A 24,207-nucleotide genomic window follows, 5' to 3' on the forward strand; every position below is an offset into this window, starting at 1 on the left:
AGAGTTTTGGGTTTGCTTTGCTGATGTTTAATCAAGTTGAATCCGCAGTAGACAGTAACTGCTTACTTACTTACGTCCTACTCGGTCAACCGGAGCTCTAAGCCCCGCCCCCTAAAGGAGCCATCATCACAGTCTTTTAACAGCCTTTTTCTACAGCCGCCCCCATATTCACTTGTGAATATGAACAACAGAAAAGGATACACAAGGTGGTGATTATTCGTCCTTAGGTAGAGCAGGTAGGCTGACGAGTCTCACTTCCCTTACTCCAGAAGATCTGGTTCGGGTGTCCGGTCCGGGGAAGACTTGAGAGACTTTTCCCACAGGCCACAAGGTCCGTGGCAGTTGGTTGTTTACGATCATGACGACATCTCCCACCTGCAGGCTAACTTATTTGGTCTGCCACTTCTGGCACACTTGAAGTCCTGGCAGGTAGTGCCTCAGGAAATGCTGCCAGAAATAGTCAGCTAGCACCTGATCGGGCCAGTCACTGAGAGCTCGTTTCAGAAATGTTGACCCGATCGTCCACTTACTCCCTTGGCTGATGTCTTGGAGGGTGATGCCACGGATTATATCATCTGCTGGGTTGTCTCGTGAGCGTACGTGCCTCCATGTGCTGGTTTCTGTTAACTCTTGTATTTCAGCCACACGCGTACCCACAAAGACCTTGTATCTGCATGAGTCGGAACCCAACCTGGTTAGGACAGTAGCTGAGTCTGACCATAAAGTACAGCTGCAAATGGCCAGGGTTAACTGTGTGCTGATGACCTTGTAGAGCTGAGCACCTGTCAGGGCAGCACACAACTCTACTCGGAGAACAGACTGTTGCTTCTTGGGGGCAACACGTGATCGGGCTGCGAGGAATGCAACCTCAATTTCCCCTTCCGGATTATCTGTTCTCAGATAAGATACTGATCCATATGCCTGCTCAGAGGCATCACAGAACACATGAATGTCTCTGATGCAATTGGGTTGCTCTAGGCTGGGGCTATGTGTAGCACCTAGGCAGGGTTATCTTGGGTAGGTGCACTAATTCTGCCTCCCATTTATGCCAACCTCTCCAGTAACGTCTGTGGGAGTTGTGGGTCATCCCATTCCCTCTTCTTTTCCCACAAGTGGTGCACAATGACTTTAGCTCGGGTGGTGTAAGGCACTATGTAACCAAGAGGATAATACTGGCTGGCTAAAACTCTATAGATGTTCCTCATTGTTGTCACCAAGCAGTCATTGTTTCTGTGTTTGTATGTTAGGGTGTCAGACTTACAGTTCCAGTGTAGTCCAAGTGCTGACTCCTGGATGCCAGATTGACTTTGGCTGAGTCACAACTCATAGCTGGATGACCTGTTGTCTGGTGCTAGATGGTCGATGAAACTGGGATGGTTGCCCACTGCCTCAGCTCGAACCCACCATCAGCCAGAAGATGGCACAGTTTATTTGCAAGAGTCTTGGCAGCTACTGGACATGTGAAGCTCAGTAGACAGTTGTCCACATAGAAGGACTTGGCATCACATACCTCATCTTCTGGTTGGCTATGGTCAGTCACGTGTTTCTGCAACGCAAACGTTACGCAGCATGGGCTGCAGGTAGTTCCAAAGGGAAGTACTTGCCACTTCTACACATCAGGTGGACGGTCCCATTGCATGTCCCTCTATAAAAATCTCAACAGTGGGCGATCAGCTGATAAGAGCCTCACTTGATGAAACATGCCCCGTATATCACTGCTAAATGCAACGGCATGTTCCCTGAAGCATAGTCACACAACTAGCAAGGGAGGGCTGAGAGCTGGACCTGGTAGGAGGAGCTGATTGAGGTTCTGACCTTGGTACTGGAATGAGCAGTTGTACACGACCCAATTCTTCCCATTATGTTGGACTATATGGTGGGGTATATACCACGCCTCTGCATTGCTTTCTACTTGGTGGTCTGCCAACTTCATGACATAGCCAGCATCTATACAAGCTTCTCAATCTAGCCTTGATTGGCAGCAGCTTGTTCTGGAGATTTGGCTAGGCGCTTCTCAAGAGTGGCAACACTGCTTCTGGAGTGGCTTTGAGGAGAGCCATGTTTTTAACTCGAAGAAGGGGTGTGGCATAACGCTCAGTGCCATTAATATTGACTCTCACGGTTTACTCTTGAAGGAGTTTAACGGCCTCTTGGTCCTGTCTTGACCTAACTGCCAGCTTCTCGCTGCGGTAAGGGAGCACCTCCATCTGCCATAACTTCTCAACACATGAAAAGAGCTCAGTTGGTGATAGGGCAGATGTGAAAAAGCAGTGACCTAAATCAGGGCTTGACTTGATGGCTTGAGCGTTTCCACCCGAGGCGTGTCTTCACAGTTACTGGCCCATCAGGTGGTCCCATTCTCACTGGCTCTATAGGTGTAATGAGGTGCGTGTAGTCAGAGCCAATAAGCAGCATGGGACGGACTCTATTCAATGGCAGGAGCGGTAAACCTGACATATGTTTATACTTCTGCTGAAGTGAGCCAACTGGTTGGGAATGCTCTGCTAAACTCAATTGTTCGGCTGTGAATGCATTCTGGATACTGTACATCTTTATTTCCTTTGAGACAACTATTTGGCAGCAGAATGGAGCAGTATTGTGCGCTGAGAGCCATCGTCTAAAACTGCATATGTCTCCAAGGACTCCTCAGGAAGACTTTACTGATCTTAAGCAATACCTTGCGGTTGTAGACTGGACGGTCCACATACAGGACTTTGTTAGTAGTGCTTACGAGGCAGCTAACATATTGTTAACTTTAATCAACGTCACCTTTTGTTCCCTACTCAAGTCTTTAAAGTTAGAACAACTGTTTAGGAAAGGCTTGTCATTATCGCAGTAGGGGCAGGAGGCTTTTCTCTTTGCAAACTTTTTCGTCTTGTCAGCTGACTGTTCAGTGTTAGGCGATGCGGCTGCACTGCTTGATACTGAGGCTTTCTCAGTACTCAGGAGAATAGCAGCGGACTTACTTGAAGACTTAATGGTGCACTTGTTGTCATGCTTCTTGTTGTTTCTCTCTTAGGGGGCGCCATGTTGTCTCCTTGAACTTCTAGCTCATATTCTGGCCAATCAGCAAATTCCACAAGGGTCGGAATGACAACTCTGAGTGGATGGATACATCTCTTAAAGCTGTTATTGAGGTCATTGGGGAGTTTGCTTAACAACCTCGATACATGAGAGCCACAGGTCAACTCGACCTGGCCTTGTTGCCCCAGCTGTTCTAAGCTCACTAATGACTGCACATTGCGAGCGAATAAACAAAAGCATTTAACATCACCTCTACGTATGTTCGGGCCGTCCATCAACTCTGCGATTCGTCGCACTGCAAGCTTGTGGGGCTGTCCGTACATCTTGGTGAGAGCCAGCATTGTATCTGAGTAAGGTTGCCTGGAATTACAGTAGGAGTCAACCACAAGTAAGGCTTCTTCCCACTTGAGGTGATCAATGAGAATCTGGTACTTGTATCTCTCAGTGGCCTCATCTGGCAACAAATTCTCTAAAGCAATCTTCATACGGGTGAACTCTCGTGGGTCTGGTGATGTAAGCCTGGGAATGGTGGGCTTCGGTCCTCGGTATGTGGTCTCTTTCTGTGGAATGTTGGCGGAGTGCACTTGGGAGGGCTCATGGGAGAATGATGAGTTCCTGCCAGCATATGAATCTCAATACTGTTTATTACTAGCTGGAAATGGTGAAGCTGGATACCTTTGGCCAGACAAGTCTGCACGAGGCGCACCCTGCTGGGGTGTAGCTGCATAATATGAACTATAGCCTTGCGCTGCGGGTGGTTGTGAACTTGATGCTATGAGGAATCTTCTGGTAAGTTTCGGTGTAGGCTGCGTGTCTACTGGTGGAGGGGCTGGAGTGTTCGGCTGACCTCTGCTTGGATGGGGTAGCTTCCATCATAAACATCACTGCATGTGCCTGAAGGTGGAGGATGAGTGGTCTGTAAAGCAGTCATCAGGCTCTGAAACTGTTTGCGGAGTTCAGCATTCTCTTGGCGCATCTCTTTGAGAGCAGCATTAAATTCCAGGAGCGGGTTGATCTCCTGTCTCCCGGTGGCTTGCATAGTAAATTGCTATTGCTTGTTCTTGCTCAACATCCCTCAAATTCACCATATCAAAGCCTTGACTAATTGGTAGTGAGGGAGATCTACTAGATGAACGCTCTATGGCTGCGTGCTCCACTTGTAAGGCAGGAACAACTGGTTTTCTGAATTTACTGAGATTCCCTGGCCCACTCATCTCATAATCAGACATTTGGAAAGGCACTGATAACATTCGCTTTGGTTTGGTGCCACCTGTTGTTAACTCTGAGTCCTGCATCTTCAAATAACAACTTGCAATCCGGCTCAAAGGACCATTAAAAGATAGCGCTTATTTATGTGCTGGTGAGATATGCAAATCACTGTTGTGAGTCCGGTTAGAACTCCAATAATAAGGGTCTTGAGTTTGCTTTGCTGATGTTTAATCAAGTTGAATCCACAGTAGACAGTACTTAATGCTTCAAGTCAACTGTGGTTCTACAAACAAATAACAATAATGTACCAATGTCTAAATAATAGATATCACAACAAACATAGGTGTGTGAGAGCAATATCAAGTTCTTAATACAAAAAGAAACCCACAATGATAGCTCTCCATTAAATGCTCATAAACAACGCATGCTAATGATTAGCAGGGAAACAAGCATTTGTACAGCGGGTAAACAGCGCTTTTCAGCATTATAAACTTACTTGTCTCATGCACAACTCAGAAGCAGGATGAATTGTGGACTGAGGCTGAAATAAACTCAAACTTGATAGTGATAACTGGCACAAGTCTTGCGTGCTATTGTGTCTCGTGTCTCTCTCTCGCTACTGTATTTCTTAGTTCCTACTACGTCGACTGGAGCTCTAAGCCCCTCCCCCTTAAAAGACTTTAAGAGCCTTTTCTACACCGTCCACATTCCATGTCCTTCAGATTCTGGTCCAGACGGCTCACATGTGGCAGACAGTCATCGTGGGTATGATGGTCCACGCCGATGCTATTGGGAAGAGTCATTGCATGAGAGTCAATGGCAAGTAGAGCTGTGCGATACTTGAGATTTTGGTATCGATTTATACCAAGTAAATACTGGTGCCAATGTCGATACCGATACCGATACCAAGTACTTAAGGTTAATCAAATATTATGGTATTTTAAATCATTTGTCCTATTAACTCTTTGACTGCCAGACGTTTTCAGAAAAGGGATGCCGTCAGTGCCAGCCGATTTAAGCATTTTGACTGATCTTTCAAGGTCCACAGAAAATGTTCTGTTTGGACTATGGAAACACATATACTACCAAATGAAAGATTGGACTTTCATCTTTCATCAGAAAAAAAAAGTTTGTTTCTACCTTATTCCGTTCTTTAGTAATCAACAATAGAAAATGGTTAGTTTCACCCGATTTCGCTTGTTTTGAACTCAAATACGGAGAAATCAAGCTTTTAGTGAAACGATATTATTTCATGCATTCTAGTGAATTTTACACTTCTTTTTGTCCATGAATTATGCCACAAACACCTAAATAGTGCTTTACTTCTATAAAACACTACCACCAAGAATGAAAAAGTGTTTTTTGATAGCAAAATACGTTTATTTACATTCAACAGTGTAACAATTTGACAACAATTTGGCAAACTATTTACAAATGTGTGCAACTGTGGTGCTATTTACAAATATGTGGATGTTTCAACGACAGTTTTTCTTTTTGTTTTTTCTCCCCTGCGTGCAAGGAGACACAACAGCATTTGCACAACAGATTGCCTCTTCGCGTGCAAAAGCTCCACTTTCTTGCAGGCCGTTTTTTCCGGGGAATAGCAAGTATATACTGCAGTGTGTGTTGCCATCAAGCCTAATATCAGGATCATGCTACGGTTACGTTACGGTGGTGTTACTCCATTCATGGTGGCATCGTAGTCCAGAAACAGTGTCTTCTCCGTGATCAGACTGTACCCGCTCCTCCGATGAATATGCATTGGACTCGGGGTACTCTTCATTGTCCGACAAAATGTCCGCATGTGGAGCTCCGGCGTTAGCAGAGCTAGCCGGTGATGCTTTATGACGTGAGAATAAAGGCCGCGTCCAACTGTGGCGTCCAACTGTGGCGTCAACCTCGGGATTCACCATCATCATCATCATCATCATCAATCTGCATTGGTCGATGCCAACTCTCCATCGCCCGATCGAATGTCCGATTGTGTAGAAGTACCCGGTCGGTTATTGTGCGCGTTTTCCGGCCTTAGCAGCGCTAGCCGCGCTAGCCGCGCTTAGCCGGTGAGGCTTACTACGTGATCATAACAGTCGCGTCAAGGCTTCCAACTTTGGCGTCAAGCTCGGAGTCATCATCATCGTCGACATCAATGCGCTTTTTAGTATTGATCGATGCTTTCCGTCTTTGAAAAAAATGCTCAAGCGTGAGCTGCTTGCAACCGGTTGCTTGGTCAGCCATTGTGGCTTATTCAGCCATTGTCTCCTCAACACTCTAGCTCCGCCTCACGTCTTCTACTGACGCCCACGGTGGGCGGCCCATCCAACCTTGTGCAAAGAGAGTCATCGCTGCCATCTAGGGGCCAAAACGAGTCCTTTTACTAACCAGATCTGCCTGATACTTTCAGCACAGCTGCCCAAGGCTTTCCTGCACCCGTTTCCAAAAAAAACCAAAAAAAACATAGTGGACGTCTTTTAACGTCCTCGGCGCACTTCCCTAGGTTTATGCTAAACGTCTTATAACGTTTATGGCGGTCAAAGAGTTAAACTAGACTAAGTGCAATTTCTGCAGAAATTGCGTGGGAATGCTGAAAGCTGAATGCTAAGCTAAATGCTTATGGAGAAAATTGAAAGATAAATTATGTGAAAATTACAAAGTATTACTTTTAGTTGAAATTGAATGATAAATGAATAAAAAGAAAACTTGAACTGCAATCTCGTGAAGGTGGGATTTGAACCCTCGCCTCCTATTTACTGGTCAAAGGTTCGCTGTAGTAGCCTTTCCAATGAGCCACAGAGGACTTGCTGTCATCATTGTAGTGTTATAAAATGTAATGGAAGGATATCTTGCTGAATGCAAGTGAATATGTAATTGAAAATGAATGGGGATTTAGTGGGTTTATCATGCCAAAAACACTTCATGTCAAAAGACATTTAATAAAATGGATGCTAAATTATTGGACAATGACTATTTCAGAAATTGAAGTTGGAAAAAAAATGTGTTCCATCCTGGATTTGAACTCACGCACTGGCATGGCTGAGGAATGGCAGGCCCAGTACCTGCCTATATGGGGTGGGGATGATTAATAGTATTGATTTTTGATTTGTTTGTTTTTTAATTGACTAAATTCTGATGTGAGGTATCGGCTCAAGGCTTGCAATATACAGGGGCCAGTGCTGGTTCTGGCAGGACCACCACCCGAAAAGGCTTAACCCTTAGCTGCATTAGCTAAAGCATTATAGCATAGTGTCGGCCACTTGATTGCAATGTTGAAACTTGTTTTTTCTGAGAGGAGTTTTGCCGTAGTGGAAGTGGCTGTGATAAGTGAAGCAAAGCAAAGCCCCTCTTGCCGGTGTGCGCAAATGAACCGCCCATGTACACTCCGGCAGTGAAACCCTAGTGAGTAAAGCGAGGCGAAACGCTCCCTTCGCTTTTGGTGTGAATGTAGCATTATAATTAGACTCCGTACTGTACCTTTCAAGTTTTTGTTTCCACTGAGTTTATGCAGTTAGTCAGAATGGGGAGTGTGGATGTGTTTCTGTAAATTGGGTAAATGCCAGTTTAACAAGAATTGGCTTGAAAGTACAGAATTTTGCCAGCTGGTTGGTAGCAGGCAATAGGCACTAAGCTTGTTGCAAAGTATGCAAAAATAATAATAATAATAAAGTTGGGGACTTTGGGTGTGAAGGCTCTCTAGTCACACGCGAAAGCCGGAAAGCACCAGCTTGTTATGACTTGAAGTTGGTCTAAAATTTTTCTCATGGTCTAAAAAGGTCTAAAATGTAACTTAGTGATTCCTGCAAGAACCCTGAACACTTCAATGATGACACCAAGTCCTCTGTGGCGCAATGGTACTCCAGCGGAGCTCTGACTGGTGAACTGGAGGCAATCTGTAAATGGCAAATCCCACCTACAGATTGCAGTTCAAGTTTTCTTTTTATTCATTTATCATTCAACTACAAGATACTACTTGTAATTAATAATTAATTACTTTGTAATTTTCACATAATTTATCTTTCAATTTCCTTTATTAGCATTCAGCTATTAGCATTCAGCTTTCAGCATTCCCACGCAATTTCTGCTAAATTGCATTTGGTCTAGTATTTGATTGCTATTGAGTTCCATCTGCAGCCACTAGATATTTGCAAACTGCTCAAAAGTAGATGCTGTAAAACATGCAAAGTAGGAGTATGCATCATGTTACTAGACTTATTAATACAAGGGGCTTAACTACATTTTAAATAACAATGTTGTTGCTTTCGAACCTTTGAAAGTTATTTGCATGAAGACATCAACTTGTGAATCTATGAGCGTCGGTAAATCCTGTAAAACAGTATGAATTGAAGTGGGATGCTGTATAGTATTCTTACATTAAGGTGTACATGGGAGTTAACAGACACATACGGCTTTGTTTAACTGATAATTGAAAGAACTTGGAACACTGTATTATTGTCTTGTATTTGACAATTGTGGACATGGGAATTAACAGCAGGTATGGGTTAAAAAAAAATCTGAATGGTTGTTCCATATCTCCATATTTTCTACACAACATTTTGAAGGGTTTTGAGTTAATTCAGCCCACTGATCTGAATATATGAGTGGCTAGCCGATAGCCCATACATGCAAGCCGTTGAAGTCACAGGGCGGCCATCTTGCTCCTCCCATTTCACAAGTAGACAACTGTATAAACTATACGGTATACGTACAGATTACACATATACAGCTCGTGGTCATAAGGCCGGGGGCGGGGTGGGGGGGTTTGTGGCGGGTGGTCACTATTTTTTACGTACAGATGAGACCTATACAGCTCGTAGGCAGTTAGTATAAGGCCGGGGGTATGTGGCGGCGTTGTCACTATTTTTTAACAAGTAAAAAAAAAAAAAAGTGGACGGTATGTGCTGCTTTGAAGACCCCCTTTTTCTTTTATCGCTCAGTTCCTAAGACCCCACTATTAGATTTGGCAGAGGCATATTTTGTTTAATTACAGTTATAATTCTTAAATTAAAAAATATATATATGAGTTTCCTCCTGTAAACATCATTAAGCATATAATTTATACATTTATTTAAGACAAGTTGTAAAATGTCTGAAGTCCTCTTGTTTATGTTTAACAAATTTAAAACATCATAAATCATGCTTTTTCTACTAAGTACTCAAATGTTCTCCAATTTCGATACTGTAAATGTATAGGATTGTATCCCGAGAAACTTTGGCGCTCTCTCGACTTCAAAAGTCAATCAGCCATTCAGTCATATTTTCAGATCAGTGATTAACAACAAGTTAACACAACACAATACCTTTTTTTCATGCTATTTTTTCCCCACTTATTTTAAATACTGAACAGTAAAATAAATGGAAATGTGTGGTTTTGTGAAAGTTTTCTAACTGATGGGACTAAATGGACAATTTTTTTTAAAACTCTTTAGGTGCAGTTGGTGTAATAAAGGCTTCAAAAAGTCTAGTCATCTAAAACAGCATTTGCGCTCCCACACCGGAGAGAAGCCTTTCAGATGTCACCTCTGTGGAAGAGCTTTTGTATCAGCTGGGGTGTTGAAATCCCATCTGAACACACACACAGGTAAATGTCTAGAGAGCGTTGAGAAATGTTAAACTGTCTGATTTGAGAACTTGAAAATAGTGATGCACCGAATGTTCGGCCACCCAAAATTTTCAGCCAAAAATGGCAAAAATTAATATTTTCGGCATTTGGCCGAAAGAAGATGTTGTGGTGACGCAAGCAAAAAAAACACACACACAAAAAAAACGCTGCAAGCAAGTGTCTGTTTGAATTAAACACCAAACACGGGAGTGAGTGTTCGCCGAGCTGCTCGCTGGCGTTTACGAGTACCGGCAGCTTCATCGTGCACACCGGAGAAGGAGAGGGTCGCTTGGTAAACTGTGTCTAAAAAGATAGCGCTGCAGAGTACTGCACTACAGTTGAGCCACTCTTTCTCCTGCAGCGCCTTCCTTTTTTTCTTTGAGAGCTCCTCGAGCGCTTCCGCTTTTTCACTTGCATTCTGGAGGCCATGCTAAATACTTTAGCTAATGTTAGCACTATTGCTATCAACAGTTTTAAACAAGTAAACACTTACTTCTATCTCCGGTTGACTACAGATCTGTACAGGACGCCGTGTATGACTTTGCAGTCCGTTCCCAAAGCCGATTGGCTGGTGCGAAGATTTTTTTTTAAATATATATACGTTGCTAAACGTGTGAATGTGCCGATTTTAAGTGCGCCGCACCGTGTCCCGCTCCAAATAGCCTACAAATACGTCATCCGCACCACACGCATCCGTGCCTGCCGGTGCGAAGTACTGTACATTGACTATAAAGTGCAATTGCACCGCCAGAAAATGCTCAGTTGCTCACCCCGCGTTTGGTGTTTAATGTACCATTCGCCAACATGTCTCTGATGTCTGTGGTGTGGACGCATTTCAATTTATATTGTGCTTTGTTAAAATGCCCGTGCTAAATAGGCCTAAATATTTTATAATAATAATATAATTTTAATTAATTATAATAAATGCAATGATAATACAAAATTGGCATAATTTCTTTTCGGTTTTCGGCCAAGCATTTCTCATTTTCGGTTTTCGGTTTCGGCCCCAAAAATTCATTTCGGTGCATCCCTAATTGAAAAGTTATTTAAATTGGAACATTTAAATGTATTTTCTCCATTTTAATCTGGCCTGCTCAATGGTGCTTCAGTCGTTTTTTTTTATTTTTCTCTTCTTCCTTTGCCTGTCCGGTAATGTTAGACCCCATTGATTCCCAAAATCAGTGTATTCCTGGAAATAAACCTTATCTTTTTTAAATGTGCTATAATGTATCATAAATCAAAGTTATTGGTGTCAAGTGAAATATAAATACATTTACATTTTAACACATCCTTTTTATGCTCTTCATCCCCAATGACAGGAGTGAAGCCCTTCAAGTGTAACCTTTGTGATGCCTCCTTCACAACTAATGGCAGTCTGAACCGCCACATGATTATCCATGTCAAGTCATTCAAATGCTCCATGTGTGATGAGAGCTTCAGGACAAGCTTGCTTTGTAAAAAGCACATGAAAAAGGAGCATGCAATAGAGGGTCAAAGTAAGTAATCTGGATCCACAACATGGCCACTCAGGCTAATAAAAAAAAAAAAATGCAAACTATAGGTATGCATTAGTTAAATTGGTACTGCAACAGTACCTGTACATACTGGTGCCTTTCATGCAGATGGCGTGGGTTTCATTTCCGGCCAATACCCCAATGTCCCCAATACAAAGCCACTGCTGTCACAAACCCGGATAGAAAAAAAAGGGTGGGCTTGATCAGGAAGGGTATCAGGCATTGAAGCTGTGCTTAATAAAGAATGCCAATGACTTGCTGTGGCGACCCCTGATTAGACAACCTGCTAAGTCGTAACAAGTTGATTGAATTGAAGTACTGTATTGATTATAGTGTTGTCACGATACCAACATTTGGACTTCGATACTATACCTGCATAAAAATACCTGAAACGGTACCTCGACAAAAATGTAAAACATCAGCAAAAGCAGCATAATTAAAACTGAGAAAAGAGCTTAAAATTATTTTTAGATTTTATTAATTCAAAATATTAAGATTTACATGTTAGTTTATGTACATACTGTATTTAGGTATATACTATGTGCTTTCTGTCTGGTTTTAATTTTTTTAAGTACCGGTGCTAAAGAAAAAAAGATACAGAGCCGTTTTTGACGCTAAAACATCGAGGTACGGTACTGGTACCGGTATCCCGTGCAACACTAATTGATTTGTGTTGAATATGCCTTTATGAAACCTCAATCTAAGCTTTGCATATCTGAATTAAGCATTCTATAATTTCTTATTTTATATTGTGGCAGCATAACTAATGTTATACGACGGCGTATTAGGGCCACTTATATAAATATTTTTTTCAGAGGGGGGGGGGGTGTAATATTCAGAGAAAAAAACTTTATAAAGTGGCAAATTTGCGAGAGAAAAAACTCAGAAACATATGACAAATATGTAGCAATAGTCTAATGTGAGTTTAACGTTATCGTTGGTGGTTAATGGGACACTGTTTATAAAATGAAAAGGCAGGATCGAGATGGATTTATTCTTAATTTAAACTTTACTCGTCATACACGGCAGCTAGAGCGACAACACTTCCTGATCTCCTATCAGCTGACTAACACTAACCAATCAGAAGCTTGTATACGTTAGGCAAATGCAAGTGAATGACGACAGAGAGCAGCAAATTCGACACATCAACTTATCTACTTGTACCAAAAAAAAAAAAGTTTGAATGTGTAAATAATAATTCTGGAAACAGAAATGTACAAGTTAATATACATTTTAATAAATTAACTTAAATGCTTGATCCTCAGGGTGTGGACCTTCGCAAAGCGAGGCGTCTTAGTCACTGGCAGTACCCAATACTTCAAAGAGTGAATGCTTAAAAGGAACCCCGACTGTCATGACAAGCTTGCTCTATATTATTTATTTGGTTACTAACATGAGTTTCATTTTTCAAAAATTATTTCCAGTTTAAGAATTTTTTTTAGAAACTTTATTTGGACGTACGCCACCATTGTTATTTACGTTGCAACGTATTCAGTGCGTAGTGACGTAGAATGGCGGCTGGCTTTCTGCCGAGCAATGTCAAACGGCTATAAAGGTAGCAAGGTAAGCCTCTGTTACGTTCCTAAAGGGACTATCACAACTCTTAAATGTGTCTGGTGAATGACGAGAGCAGGGTGTGGGAGAGGATGACTCTCTCGATTCAATGTCGTTTCTTTAGGAATGCTACGAGGCTTACCTTGCTTTCTTTGACATTTGCGAGTTTTTGCCTCAGAATATTGCCCCACCCTCTAAAAATTATATATTTTTTCATGGCCCTAATACACCATCGTAAATGTTGTTCCTAATGTTTATTTGTAAATTAGTTTGTGCTGGAACTCATACACTGTCTTCTATTTCCCCAGTTTCTGGTTTGGAAGGTCAAGATGTGGAAGAGGATGAAGATGAAGATGAAGAAGAAGAAGAAGATGAAGGGGATCAAAAAACATCGAAGAGGCGGGGAATGGAAATCATCACTTTCACAGAGGAGCAGGCGGCAGAACTGGCAAAGGATCCCGGTGAGGAGGCATCCGTGTCAGAGCGAATCCTTTCCCAGTCTGCAGCCGAGAGGGATCGTATCAGTGAGATCAAAGACAAGGCGGTGGAGTTGGAGACAGAACCCAAGTTTGCAAATTGCTGCACTTTCTGCCCCAAGAGCTTCAAGAAGCCCAGTGACCTTGTCAGGTAATATGAGCCCCGTTTTAATACCATGATACAAATACTAGTGTTAACTTGTGACACTGGCCCACAAGACAACTGCAATGTAATGAACAAAGCATGAATTGAATCATAATTTCAAATCTCTGTGATTGGCTGGTGAGCAGCGACCAGTTCAGGGTGTACGCCGCCTCTTTCTAAAAGACAGCTGACATAAGCTCCAGCATAACTGTGACCTTTGTGAGGTTTGTAGTTGAGTTTGTAGGTAGGTAATGTGCCAGACAGAGTATGCTAGTAAACCATGGCAGGTTGCACTTTCTAATTACAAACAACCTAATAGTTTATTAAGATTGGCGTACAATGCTTGTACAAAACTTTGATTGATGCAACAAAGTGGTTTGTGACAACGCCTTCAAGCGCCGCTTATTCTTATTCTTTTCACTTTTTTTTTTTCATTGTTTGTTTCTAAATGTTTACCAGTTTATTTTAAGTATGCGTCTCGTCACAACGGTAGGAAGAACCCAGAAGCACACCTCTCTAACCTCTACCCATATTTTCTAGGCACATTCGAATCCACACAGGAGAAAGACCATATAAGTGTGATGAATGTGGGAAGAGTTTTACGGTGAAATCTACTCTGGATTGCCATGTGAAGACACACACTGGTTAGTCTTGATTCTCTTTACTTCTTTATGTAGTTGAGTAAATTATTTGTATCTTTTTGGGTGGAGTTGCTGTGAAGCTTAAAGTTTTACTCAACAGGAAATCAGACTCTTGCTCCACCCCTCACCAAGATTTGAAATCGGCGCTCAAAGGGGGTGTTGCCTGGAGGACAGTTGGGTTGCTAATGGGAAGAGGGTTGGGCGTGGTCTGGCTGTGATTGACAGCAGCAACTCGCTAAGAAGGCGTTTAAGTAGGCGTGTACGAGTCTGAGCCGGTGGGTGGCGGGGCGACTTTGACACAGTCCACAAGTGATGTAGTCGGCCACTTCTCGTTTTCTCGTTTAATGAGAGGACACGGCCAAATTGTATTTAACCTGAAGATGGCACCAAGCACAAAGTTTTTGGGCACAAATTCAAGCTTTAAGCAAACATGCACTAAAATGTCAAAATAATAACCAGGACATGTAGACAGCATTATTAGACACCAGTTTGTACAGTTTATCAGCAACAAAAAAAGTTGATTTAATGTTGAGTACACCTTTAAAAACACATGTACAGTAATTTCTGGACTATAAGGTGCACTTGACTATAAACCGTGCTAGCTAAATTTGGGGAATACTCGAGTTTGTTACACATATAAATTACACCCGACTATAAGCCGCAGTTGTTTTAATGTTACCGCACTGGTATATAAGGGTTCCCGCTACTTTCTTTTCCATAATGAGGACTCAAATTGTCTCGCTCTTGTTCTCTCTCTCTCCTACTGTATTTGGGCTTACTTGGTTTGTTTTGCTCTGCCTGACACTCTTGCGCTTCCTTTATAGTGCACCCCCTTGTGATCTGATGGATAAGCCGCACCTTTGTATTAGCCGCAGGGTCGAATGCAAGTGAAAAAAGTAGCTGCTTATAGTCCAGAAATTACTGTACATACAATATTTTTAACCTATGAGCATAATTGCCCAAGTCATTATTAAAAGGGGAAGTCAAATAAAAATTGTTCTTTAGTACTATGTTCTTTCTGCCCCCACATTCTAAACACCGAATTCTGACTAATATTGTGTTTGTGGAATGTGAATTAAACAGCAAAATCTACCCATTTTTATTAATCTCAGAGGGCGGCCATTTTGTCATTTGCTGTCGGCTAAAAACAGTTGCTCAGGGCTCAAGTAACAACCAATCCTGGCTCACCTGTTTTCTGGGCTTGGTCATGTGATGTTTGCAAGTTGAGACCTAAGACAATGGATACAAACGGGTGGATTTTGCTGCATTTCATTTCATTTCATAAACACATCAGAGTGCCATGTTTAGACTAGTGGGGCTGCAAACAACATATTTTAAAGAAACAGGAAGTAAACTCAGAAAAGTTTAACTGACACAATATTAATTTTAAAACAAAAAATACCACTGTGCTTGCCCAAAAAATTTGTTTTTTTCCCCCCCAGTCATACAGGTCATGGTAATCTACAAAGGTCGACTCAAGGCAACTAGACTTCTCTTGTTGATGAATTTTGTTTTTTTCTCGTTTTCTGAAAAACAACTTGGGCAGTTACACTATTAGGCTACCGATGTACAAAACAGAGGTTGAGAACGGTTTCAGTACGTCATATTCACTTGCTTCATGTCTTCAAATTTTCACAGGTCAAAAACAGGTCACCTGCCACATGTGTAACACTTCCTTCTCTACAAAGGGTAGCTTAAAGGTGCACATGCGACTCCACACTGGCTCCAAGCCTTTCAAATGCCCCTTCTGTGATCTTCGCTTTCGAACTTCTGGGCATCGCAAAACTCACATCCAGTGCCACTTCCGGGCTAATGGAGAGAGCCGCAAGTCCAAACGGCCTTCCTCGTCTTCTGCTCAGACCAGTCATAATGAAGACACGGAGCATGCTGGGGCCTCCGGACAAGGCCAGCATACAACAGTATCAGAGGCACTTCAGACTGTGGGGCTGTTACAAACCCCCAACTCTGACAACATTTACCTCCCAGCAAACCAAGTGCTGACTGGGCAGTTTGACCAGAGTCTTTTACAGTCTGGCCTGGTGGGACAGGCAATTCTCCCTGCCTCAATGTCAGGTATCGGTCTGCTTTCACACCACATGAACCTAAACCTTTGTCAGAGTGTAGTATTACGTTCACAAATTGAACATTTGTTTTTGATAGTCATATTGTTTTAACAGACACATTTTACTTTTTCTTTCTTGGTTAATGTGAGTTCAGTGTGACTTAAGATTTATTTAAAGTTTCAAAGTAATATTTGAAAAGGTTGAGTCAAACGTTTAAACACCATTTGTACAAGCTGTTGGTAAGTTTGTTTCGTAGGTAAGGCGTTATAGCTGGATGTCGGTTGTTCCTTTTCAAAAATAATGTGAGCGGGAGATGTACATGTAAGTATACTTAGTTACATCTTCCAACTGGCAACAACTTGGGCCTTTCAAAATGATGTTAAATGAAGTCATGCTTGTGGAACTGACGTTCTATAAGTATCAGCAATTGTAGACAATTGACCAGAATCTGGCACTACCTTTGCTGAATAGCTGCAAGCCCAATGTCTAATGAGTCTATTCTGGGCGTGAAGGAAGGTGGTTTATCGCCACAGAGTCACCTCTATAACCCTTCTTCTCCAGCAATCAGCGTTTGATTGTTAGAGATATGAACTTTTTTGGAATCAATATCAGACATCTTTTGACTAGAATGTAATCTTAGCGTTGCAGTGGTGCTCTGTCTTCTGAAAGTAACACCTGCGTGTACTTTTACAAGTTCCTTATTTAGCTATAATGGCTGTTTGAAACTGTACACTTAGATGACATTTAACTTAACTCAGAAATGATCTTTTTCAACCATTAAGAAGCTTGTGACCAGGCATTACTTTTATTTTCTACATTATACATACACATACATTACTTAGATTTTATTGATGCACGATAACGGTTTTATTTTCCACCGATAACCGATAAATTCTCGCTTCTCAAAACCAATACCGATAACCGAATTGTTTTTCTTTTTCGTATACTACACATAACACTAATGTATATATTTGTATATACACTGTATAAGTACTTTTATGTCTTTATATATGTATAGTATGTACAAATACATTCGAAATGTAAAAGAACGTTGTCTTATGTATGTGCGTGTGCGTGGTTGCAGGAGATGTGAATGTGTCCCTATCAGATGGGCTGACAACACTTGAAGGGATTCACCTCCAGTTGACTCCTGCCAACTTGGTGTGCCCTAATGTTCAGATCACTGGCATCGACACAAGCAACTTAAACAACATCACACTGCAGGTTACACACGTTTCCTAGTAAACCTTGTATTTTTGTTCACATTGGTTTGTTTCTTGCAGCTGTGGCTTTGCTCAGAACTCTACAACTAGTAACGCATGATTCATGTATGCTCAATTATGGATTTATTTATTTCCTAAAATCATCGGAATCTTCAATTATATATTTTAATTTAATCCTATATTATTGATATTAGGTCATGCGTATACCCTCATACCATGTGCACATGCATACCATCTTCAATTATATATTTTAAATTAATCCTAAATATTGGTATTTGGCCTCGGTTATACCCTCATGCCATGTGCTCATGCATACTTTTTTAAATTTAAATGTGATAATAATAGATGTTAAACAAATTATAAATCTTCAAGAATGATTTAATTCCCAATCTCATGCAACCCCATGTGTCTTCGTGCAGATCGACCATGCCCTTCTCCAACAGACCCTACAGCAGGGCGGCCTCCTCTCACAGCCTCTGAGTGTTGACACTGGTCTAGTCCTCCATTCTGGCAGTCAGCTCATGTCTACTAATGATCCGTCCGTGTCAGCCAATGTTGTCCTCCACCCCCTGACCAGCTTGGGCCTGCAGTCCTCCACCATCACACCTGCACAAGTCACAATGGCTGGCCTCGCTGAGCAGGACGCTGCAGGTATGTTCCTTACTTGTGGACATTGTTGACAATATTTCTTGAGCTGAATAATGAGTGGTGAACTTTCCCATCACTAATCATACAGGCTCTCAGGACCTAAACCATGTCATGGGCAGCACTGGCTTGGTGAGTGGAGGCACGGGCAGTCAAGAGATTACACTCACTATCAACAATTCCAGCCTCACGCATGCTCTAGCGCAAGTGCAGGCAACAGCTTCTGGTTCCAACACCTCATCAGGAAACCCTCAAGAGATCACTCTCACCATATCAGGTATTACACAGCAATATGGCCTGGATCTTTTGGAGGGACATATTACATTTATGTTAGGACACATGCAGTTCCAGTACAAAGGAAAACTGGCCATTAATTTCATGGATTCTTCAAAAGTAGCATTCTGACATGTATTGCCTGGCAGTTCAAATCATTTTTCACCAGAGCAAGAGTATTCTTGTTCTAAAATGTCCATCCTAAATGATGTTTGAGTTCAAAGCAAAATGACTGAGTGCATTGTTGGATTACTGCTTTATACACTATTGCTCATATTCCATTCTATTCTGTATACAGCAGTTGCCAAATAAATCCTGATCTACACCAATTAACCTATAGTTCCACATTCATTCCATATATTTGCAGGTCAAGATCTACTCCCCCAGCACAGCAATAACACAGAGATGAACAGTGGCCTCAGATTGGCATCACCACTCATAGGCCATCCTACCAACGCCACCCTGACTATCACTAATGACCACCTCCTCCCTCAGAACCCCACCAACACTGGAATGGCTGGTAGGACTTTGTATGTGAAGAATATACTTGTTTGTAATGTACGCCAACTAAATATAATTTGTTGTCTCAAATGATGACCAAAATTGTAATACCTTGCTCTCCTTGTTACTTTTCCCTTCTTAGTTAAAGTGGAAAACAATTCCATGATGTATCTCTGGCCAAAACAATTAATAATGTCATCACTCTCACATGATATCAAGATACATTTCGTTTAATTACAAAAATATAATAAAAACAGTACCCATTGCCATGAAACTTTACAGTTTAGCAGAATGAAAATCTTCAAATACACATCGGCCTACATTTTTCTTACAGTCACCAGTCTTCCATCAAGCACCTCGCTATCACACACGGCTTCATCTCAAAGCCTAATATTGTCACCAGGAAGTGTGGCCAATGATGGTAGCGTTACACTGACCCTAGCAGATGCCCATGGTATGCTGGATGGCGTTACTGTAAATCTCAATACACAGGTAAGACATTAATATTTTATTAATTATTATTGTGCTGTTGTAACAACCTATTTTCCCCAAGCTCTAGATTCTGCAGTGTTCCAATTAGCCAAGAATTGTTGTATCTTATTGTCATCCTTAGGGTCAGACATTCCCTGCAGTGCTGAATGACTCCAATCTACAACCTGGGCAACCAGCCATTGCAGGCCAACCGGTCATACTGGTCAGCCATCATTCCCAATCTGTGATGGGAACCTCTGACAATGGATATAACGTAAGTCCATAAGTCAGCCAGGGAGACCAAAACAGAAGTAAAATTGGTATATGGGCGTTTGTGGCTCATTTGGTAGAGTGGGTCAGCCACTGACTGGAGAATGTCTGCTGTTGAAGTGTCCTTTGGCACTATATATATATATATATATATATATATATTTAAAGTTTTTCCTTGCCCCCTTGTGGTTAGATCAGGGGATGGGATGCTACTAATATTTGTCAACTGTGGGCATGTGAAGCCCTTTGAGACTTTTTTGTGATGAACTCTTTGACCGCCAAAAACGTTTAATAACGTTTAGTAAAATCCAAATGAGTGCCGCCAAAAACGTTAAAAGACGTTAACTATGTTTTTTAATGTAAACGGGTGGAGGAAAGCCTTGGCCAGCTGTGCTCAAAGTATCAAGCAGATCGAGTTAGTATAATGACTATTTATGGGCACTAGATGGCAGCGATGACTCTCTTTGGACAAGATCGGGTAGGAGTCAGTAGTAGAAGACGTGAGGTGGAGCTAGAGTGTTGAGGGGAGAATGGCTGAGCAAGCGAAAATGGCGACCGGTTGCAAGCATTTTTTTCAAAGACGAAAAGCATCGACCAGTGCGAAAGAGCACATTGATGATGATGATGGTGACTCCGAGGTTGACGCCGAAGTTGAAGCGTTGACGTGGCGGCTTCGACCACGTCGTAAAGCCTCACCGGCTAGCGATGCTAACGCCGGAAAACGTGGTGCACAACCGAGCACTTCTGCACAGGCGGACGTTCAATCGGACGATGAAGAGTACCCTGAGTCCAATGCATATTCATCGGAGGAGTGGGTACAGTCTGATCACGGAGAAGACACTGGTTCTGGACTACAATGCCACCATGAATGGAGTGGATAAGATGGATCAGAACATCTCTTACCACCCATTCACGCGGAAAAAACATTGAAATGGCACAAAAAATGTGTTGCCTATCTATTTCAAATATGCATGTTCAATGCATATATCCTGCACAAAACAAAAAATCCTGGGAAGTGCCAACCCTTTTTGGAGTTTATCTGGCTAGGTGGTGAGAGGGTGGCTGTTACCACAAGACAAAGAGGAGGAGGAAGTTGTTGCAGGTATAGGAACTGAAGGGCATGAGGAAGCCAGACGTAACACCAGGTCACCGTATCATGATCCTGAGAGTAGACTCGATGGCAACATGGCCAAACACACACTGCAGTACATACCTGCTACTCCCCGGAAAAAAAGGCCAGCAAGAAAGTGTAGGGTCTGCACGCGAAGGGGCAATCGCTGTGAAACTAATCTGTGGTGCAAATCCTGCTGCGTCCCCTTGCACGCAGGGGAGTGTTACACAATATACCACACAAAAAGAAAAATTGTGTAGTTGAAACATCCACACAATTGTAAATAGTAACACATTACACACACCACACATGCACAGTTGCACACATTTGTAAATAGTTTGCCAAATTGTTTTGTCAAATTGTTATACTGTTTAATGTAAATAAACTTATTTTGCTATCAAAAAACACTTTTTCATTGTTGGTTTATAGAAGTAAAGCACTGTTTAGGTGTTTGTGGCATCATTCATGGGGAAAAAATGTGACAAATTCACTAGAGTGCATGAAATATCGTTTCACAAAAAGATTGATTTCTACGTATTTTGGTCCAAAACAGCATTTGGGTGAAACTAACCTATTTTCTATTGTTGATTGCTGAAAAACTGAATGAGGTAGAAACAAACTTTTTTTTCTGATGAAAGTTCAATCTTTTGGTAGTATCTGTGTTTCTATAGTCCAAACACAACATTTTCTGTGGACCTTGAAAGGTCAGTCAAAATGCTCTAAATCAGCTGGCACCCACATGTTCTCTTTTCTGAAAATGGTTGGCAGTCAAAGAGTTAAGGGTTATATAAATAATCTTGACTTGACTTGGCACTGAACCAAAATTGCCTTCAGGTCGGCATTTGTAAATGAGAAACAGTTCTCAATTGTCTTACCTTGTTAAACAAAGGACATTATTATTATTGTTATAATTTTTTTGTCTGACATTTTTGTTGAAGCGTATAGCACAAGGATGGGCAATTTAGATGCTGGAGGGGGCCACAATTGTTCATCAGTTCTATTTGGCCACATAGGACCACACTCTTCCTTACCAAACGTATGACAAAAACAAAACACAGTGTTCCCTCACTTTTTGCGGATGTTGCGTAACGTTCGACACCAAGCTGTGAATTTATGCGAAATAGTGGCCGTTAAAAAAAGCGGTAGATAATGGATGGAGAGTGAATGCTGATATATATTGAGATTCCTGTTTACAAACAAAGATGACGTAATTGGGTTGCGCAACGCAGCGCTGCGGCAGAAAGGACGTCAAAGTGCATTAATATGTACACAAGCAGACTATAAATGACAGCAAAAATGACTTTTAAAAACGAATTTTGTCAGATTGATAGCATTTTACCGATCCTTGTGGGATTACAGAGTGGGATGAAATGTCCCCATGTCCAGTGGCCAGATATACATCTTTATGTAGTGGAAACACCGAGTGTTTACACTTGAGAGGAACTGTGAGCCTACTAGTGCGTGATGTGTGGTCATGTACAGGCCATACAACATCGGTTTTCAGAGTTTTGTATATTACAAGCGACATTTTGCCAAGACAATGAAGACACAAAACATTGATTTATGGTGCTTGGACCAACTACATCCTCATGGCTACTTGTACTTGCATGGCAGTGTGATTAACATAGCCAACTAGTCTGCTAGTTTGTTTTGTTGCTTGTTCTATAAAAAGCAACTGAGAATCGCGTCACATTGTTGTGACGACGATCTTGGTGGAACATCATTAGCCTGTATACCTCACTGAGAGGCGCAGGCTTGCAAGGCTGCGCACACAGAAAATAGCTTTTTAGGCAGGCTTTGTTCAATGTTGCAAAACGTTGCAAAGCCACTTGCCACACTCTCTCTCAAACTCTCCGTGTTAATGCCCTCGAAACATTTTTTTTATTGTTGCATTAGGGCGACATAAATGCCTAATAATACTCAACATTTCAAGACATAGAGGTTAACTTAACCAAATGGCCACGATAACTTACCAGATTCAAAATGAGAAAATCACAGGGCGGTCCTGATTATGTCCTCGATCCAGTCTGTGCGTTTAATAGGTTGCTGTCATGGGCTCCTCCGGTGTTTATGACCTGTTTATTTATACTCTTGGAATTGAGAAAAATTAACTCCTTTGTACTCTGATTCGCACACCTGAACACATGACAGCTAGGCATGTTGATGTTGTTTGAATCACACAAATTCTATCTTAACGACAAATCAACACTGCCACACATGTATGGGCTTTTTGCCGCAATGCTGCGCACACAACCTTTGATGACAGTTGAATGTTGTAGGCTGGAAAGGGTCTATACATATCCACAGATGGACACCCGCAAATTAGTGGATTTTTGTTTTCATTTGTTTTTGTTTTTTCCCGTCATTTCTTTTCTTGGGATTTACCCCTGGGATTTATCCCCTTTTTTCATTGAAAACGTACATTGAATGTGTATCATTTTGAAGACATGTGCCCATCCCTAAAATAGCAAGTACATTTGAAGTAATACTGTCCGCTGTAGTATTTTTGAATACAATTACAAATGTCTTTTTTTTCATGATGCATTAATAATATATATACTGTATATTTTGGGTTTGTGTTCCAGATTGGAAATGATAGCCATAAGGGTAGGAGGGGTCACCCTACGGAGGCTGATACTCAGTACAAATGTTTCTACTGTAATCTCTTATGCCCAAATGCCAACTCTCTACGTCGTCACTGTAGACAAAGTCATAGTAAAGACAGATGCCACGTCTGCAGCATCTGCAACAAAGCTTTTAAACGAGCAATGCATCTTAAGGTAAGTGTGTATAGCAGAGCAGACACTCTTACTTAGTTGACACCCACTTACAGGGTTCCCGTATATCCTTTAAAAGTCTTAAAAATGCATTAAATCATTCATCTAAAAACAAGGCCTTAATTGGCATTAAAATGTCTTTATTAAATTTTTCAAAAGTCTTGAAAAAGTAAAAAAAAAAAAAGGTAAGTATGATTATTTGACTGTAAATACTGCTCAAATGTAAAAATTTATCTTTTCCATTCGGCTTTTCCCTTCAAGGGTCGCCACAGCGAATAGTTTTCAAAGAATAAAAAAAATTCCGAATGACTCGTCGTAACATTGCACAATTGTGATAGCTGAACAAAACAAAAGAGTGATGTGATTTTAGTCAGGACTCTTAACTCATTAAATGCCAAGTGCTCGTCTATTAGAATCAAAATATTCAGTGCCAAGATCATGTCTTGTGATATGCTTTTTCATTGGGATATGGGTCTGAAGTGATTACCCTTTAAATTGCAAGTTACTTGAAGAGTGGTAATGAGCCAAACCGCTAGCAGAGTTGAGGTGCACCATTTTAGATTGAAAATCACCTTTGTTTGCCAACTACTTACAGTAGGGGCAGGAGTACTTCACTGTCTGTAAAGTGACGTGAAGTCTGTCTCTCCCTCCCTCCCTCCCTCTCTCTCTTCCTCACAGCGCGATGCACTGCAATGTGCACATTTCCATGCAAGTGAG

At 41.6% G+C, this 24,207-nt stretch overlaps 1 protein-coding gene across 2 annotated transcripts in view; it reads left to right on the forward strand.

The window, feature by feature from the left end:
- LOC147171864 (zinc finger protein 236) overlaps positions 1 to 24,207 on the forward strand; it is a 54,018-nt gene that overhangs the window by 23,334 nt on the left and 6,477 nt on the right. Inside the window, exons 18-29 of one of the 2 annotated variants that reach the window (XM_086079427.1) lie at positions 9,654 to 9,805; positions 11,146 to 11,322; positions 13,203 to 13,521; positions 14,056 to 14,159; positions 15,795 to 16,229; positions 17,304 to 17,443; positions 17,862 to 18,093; positions 18,179 to 18,364; positions 18,728 to 18,880; positions 19,196 to 19,353; positions 19,475 to 19,606; positions 23,299 to 23,493. In XM_086079427.1, coding sequence (XP_085935553.1) covers positions 9,654 to 9,805; positions 11,146 to 11,322; positions 13,203 to 13,521; positions 14,056 to 14,159; positions 15,795 to 16,229; positions 17,304 to 17,443; positions 17,862 to 18,093; positions 18,179 to 18,364; positions 18,728 to 18,880; positions 19,196 to 19,353; positions 19,475 to 19,606; positions 23,299 to 23,493 — 2,383 coding nt within the window. Of the gene's footprint in view, positions 1 to 9,653; positions 9,806 to 11,145; positions 11,323 to 13,202; positions 13,522 to 14,055; positions 14,160 to 15,794; positions 16,230 to 17,303; positions 17,444 to 17,861; positions 18,094 to 18,178; positions 18,365 to 18,727; positions 18,891 to 19,195; positions 19,354 to 19,474; positions 19,607 to 23,298; positions 23,494 to 24,207 lie in introns of those variants that run through there. The other variant, XR_015095447.1, reaches the window with a different exon arrangement.

Source organism: Leptonotus elevatus, chromosome 6, assembly GCF_054856555.1.
Source record: "Leptonotus elevatus isolate MCC_2025b chromosome 6, RoL_Lele_1.0, whole genome shotgun sequence".
Taxonomy (NCBI): Eukaryota; Metazoa; Chordata; class Actinopteri; order Syngnathiformes; family Syngnathidae; genus Leptonotus; species Leptonotus elevatus.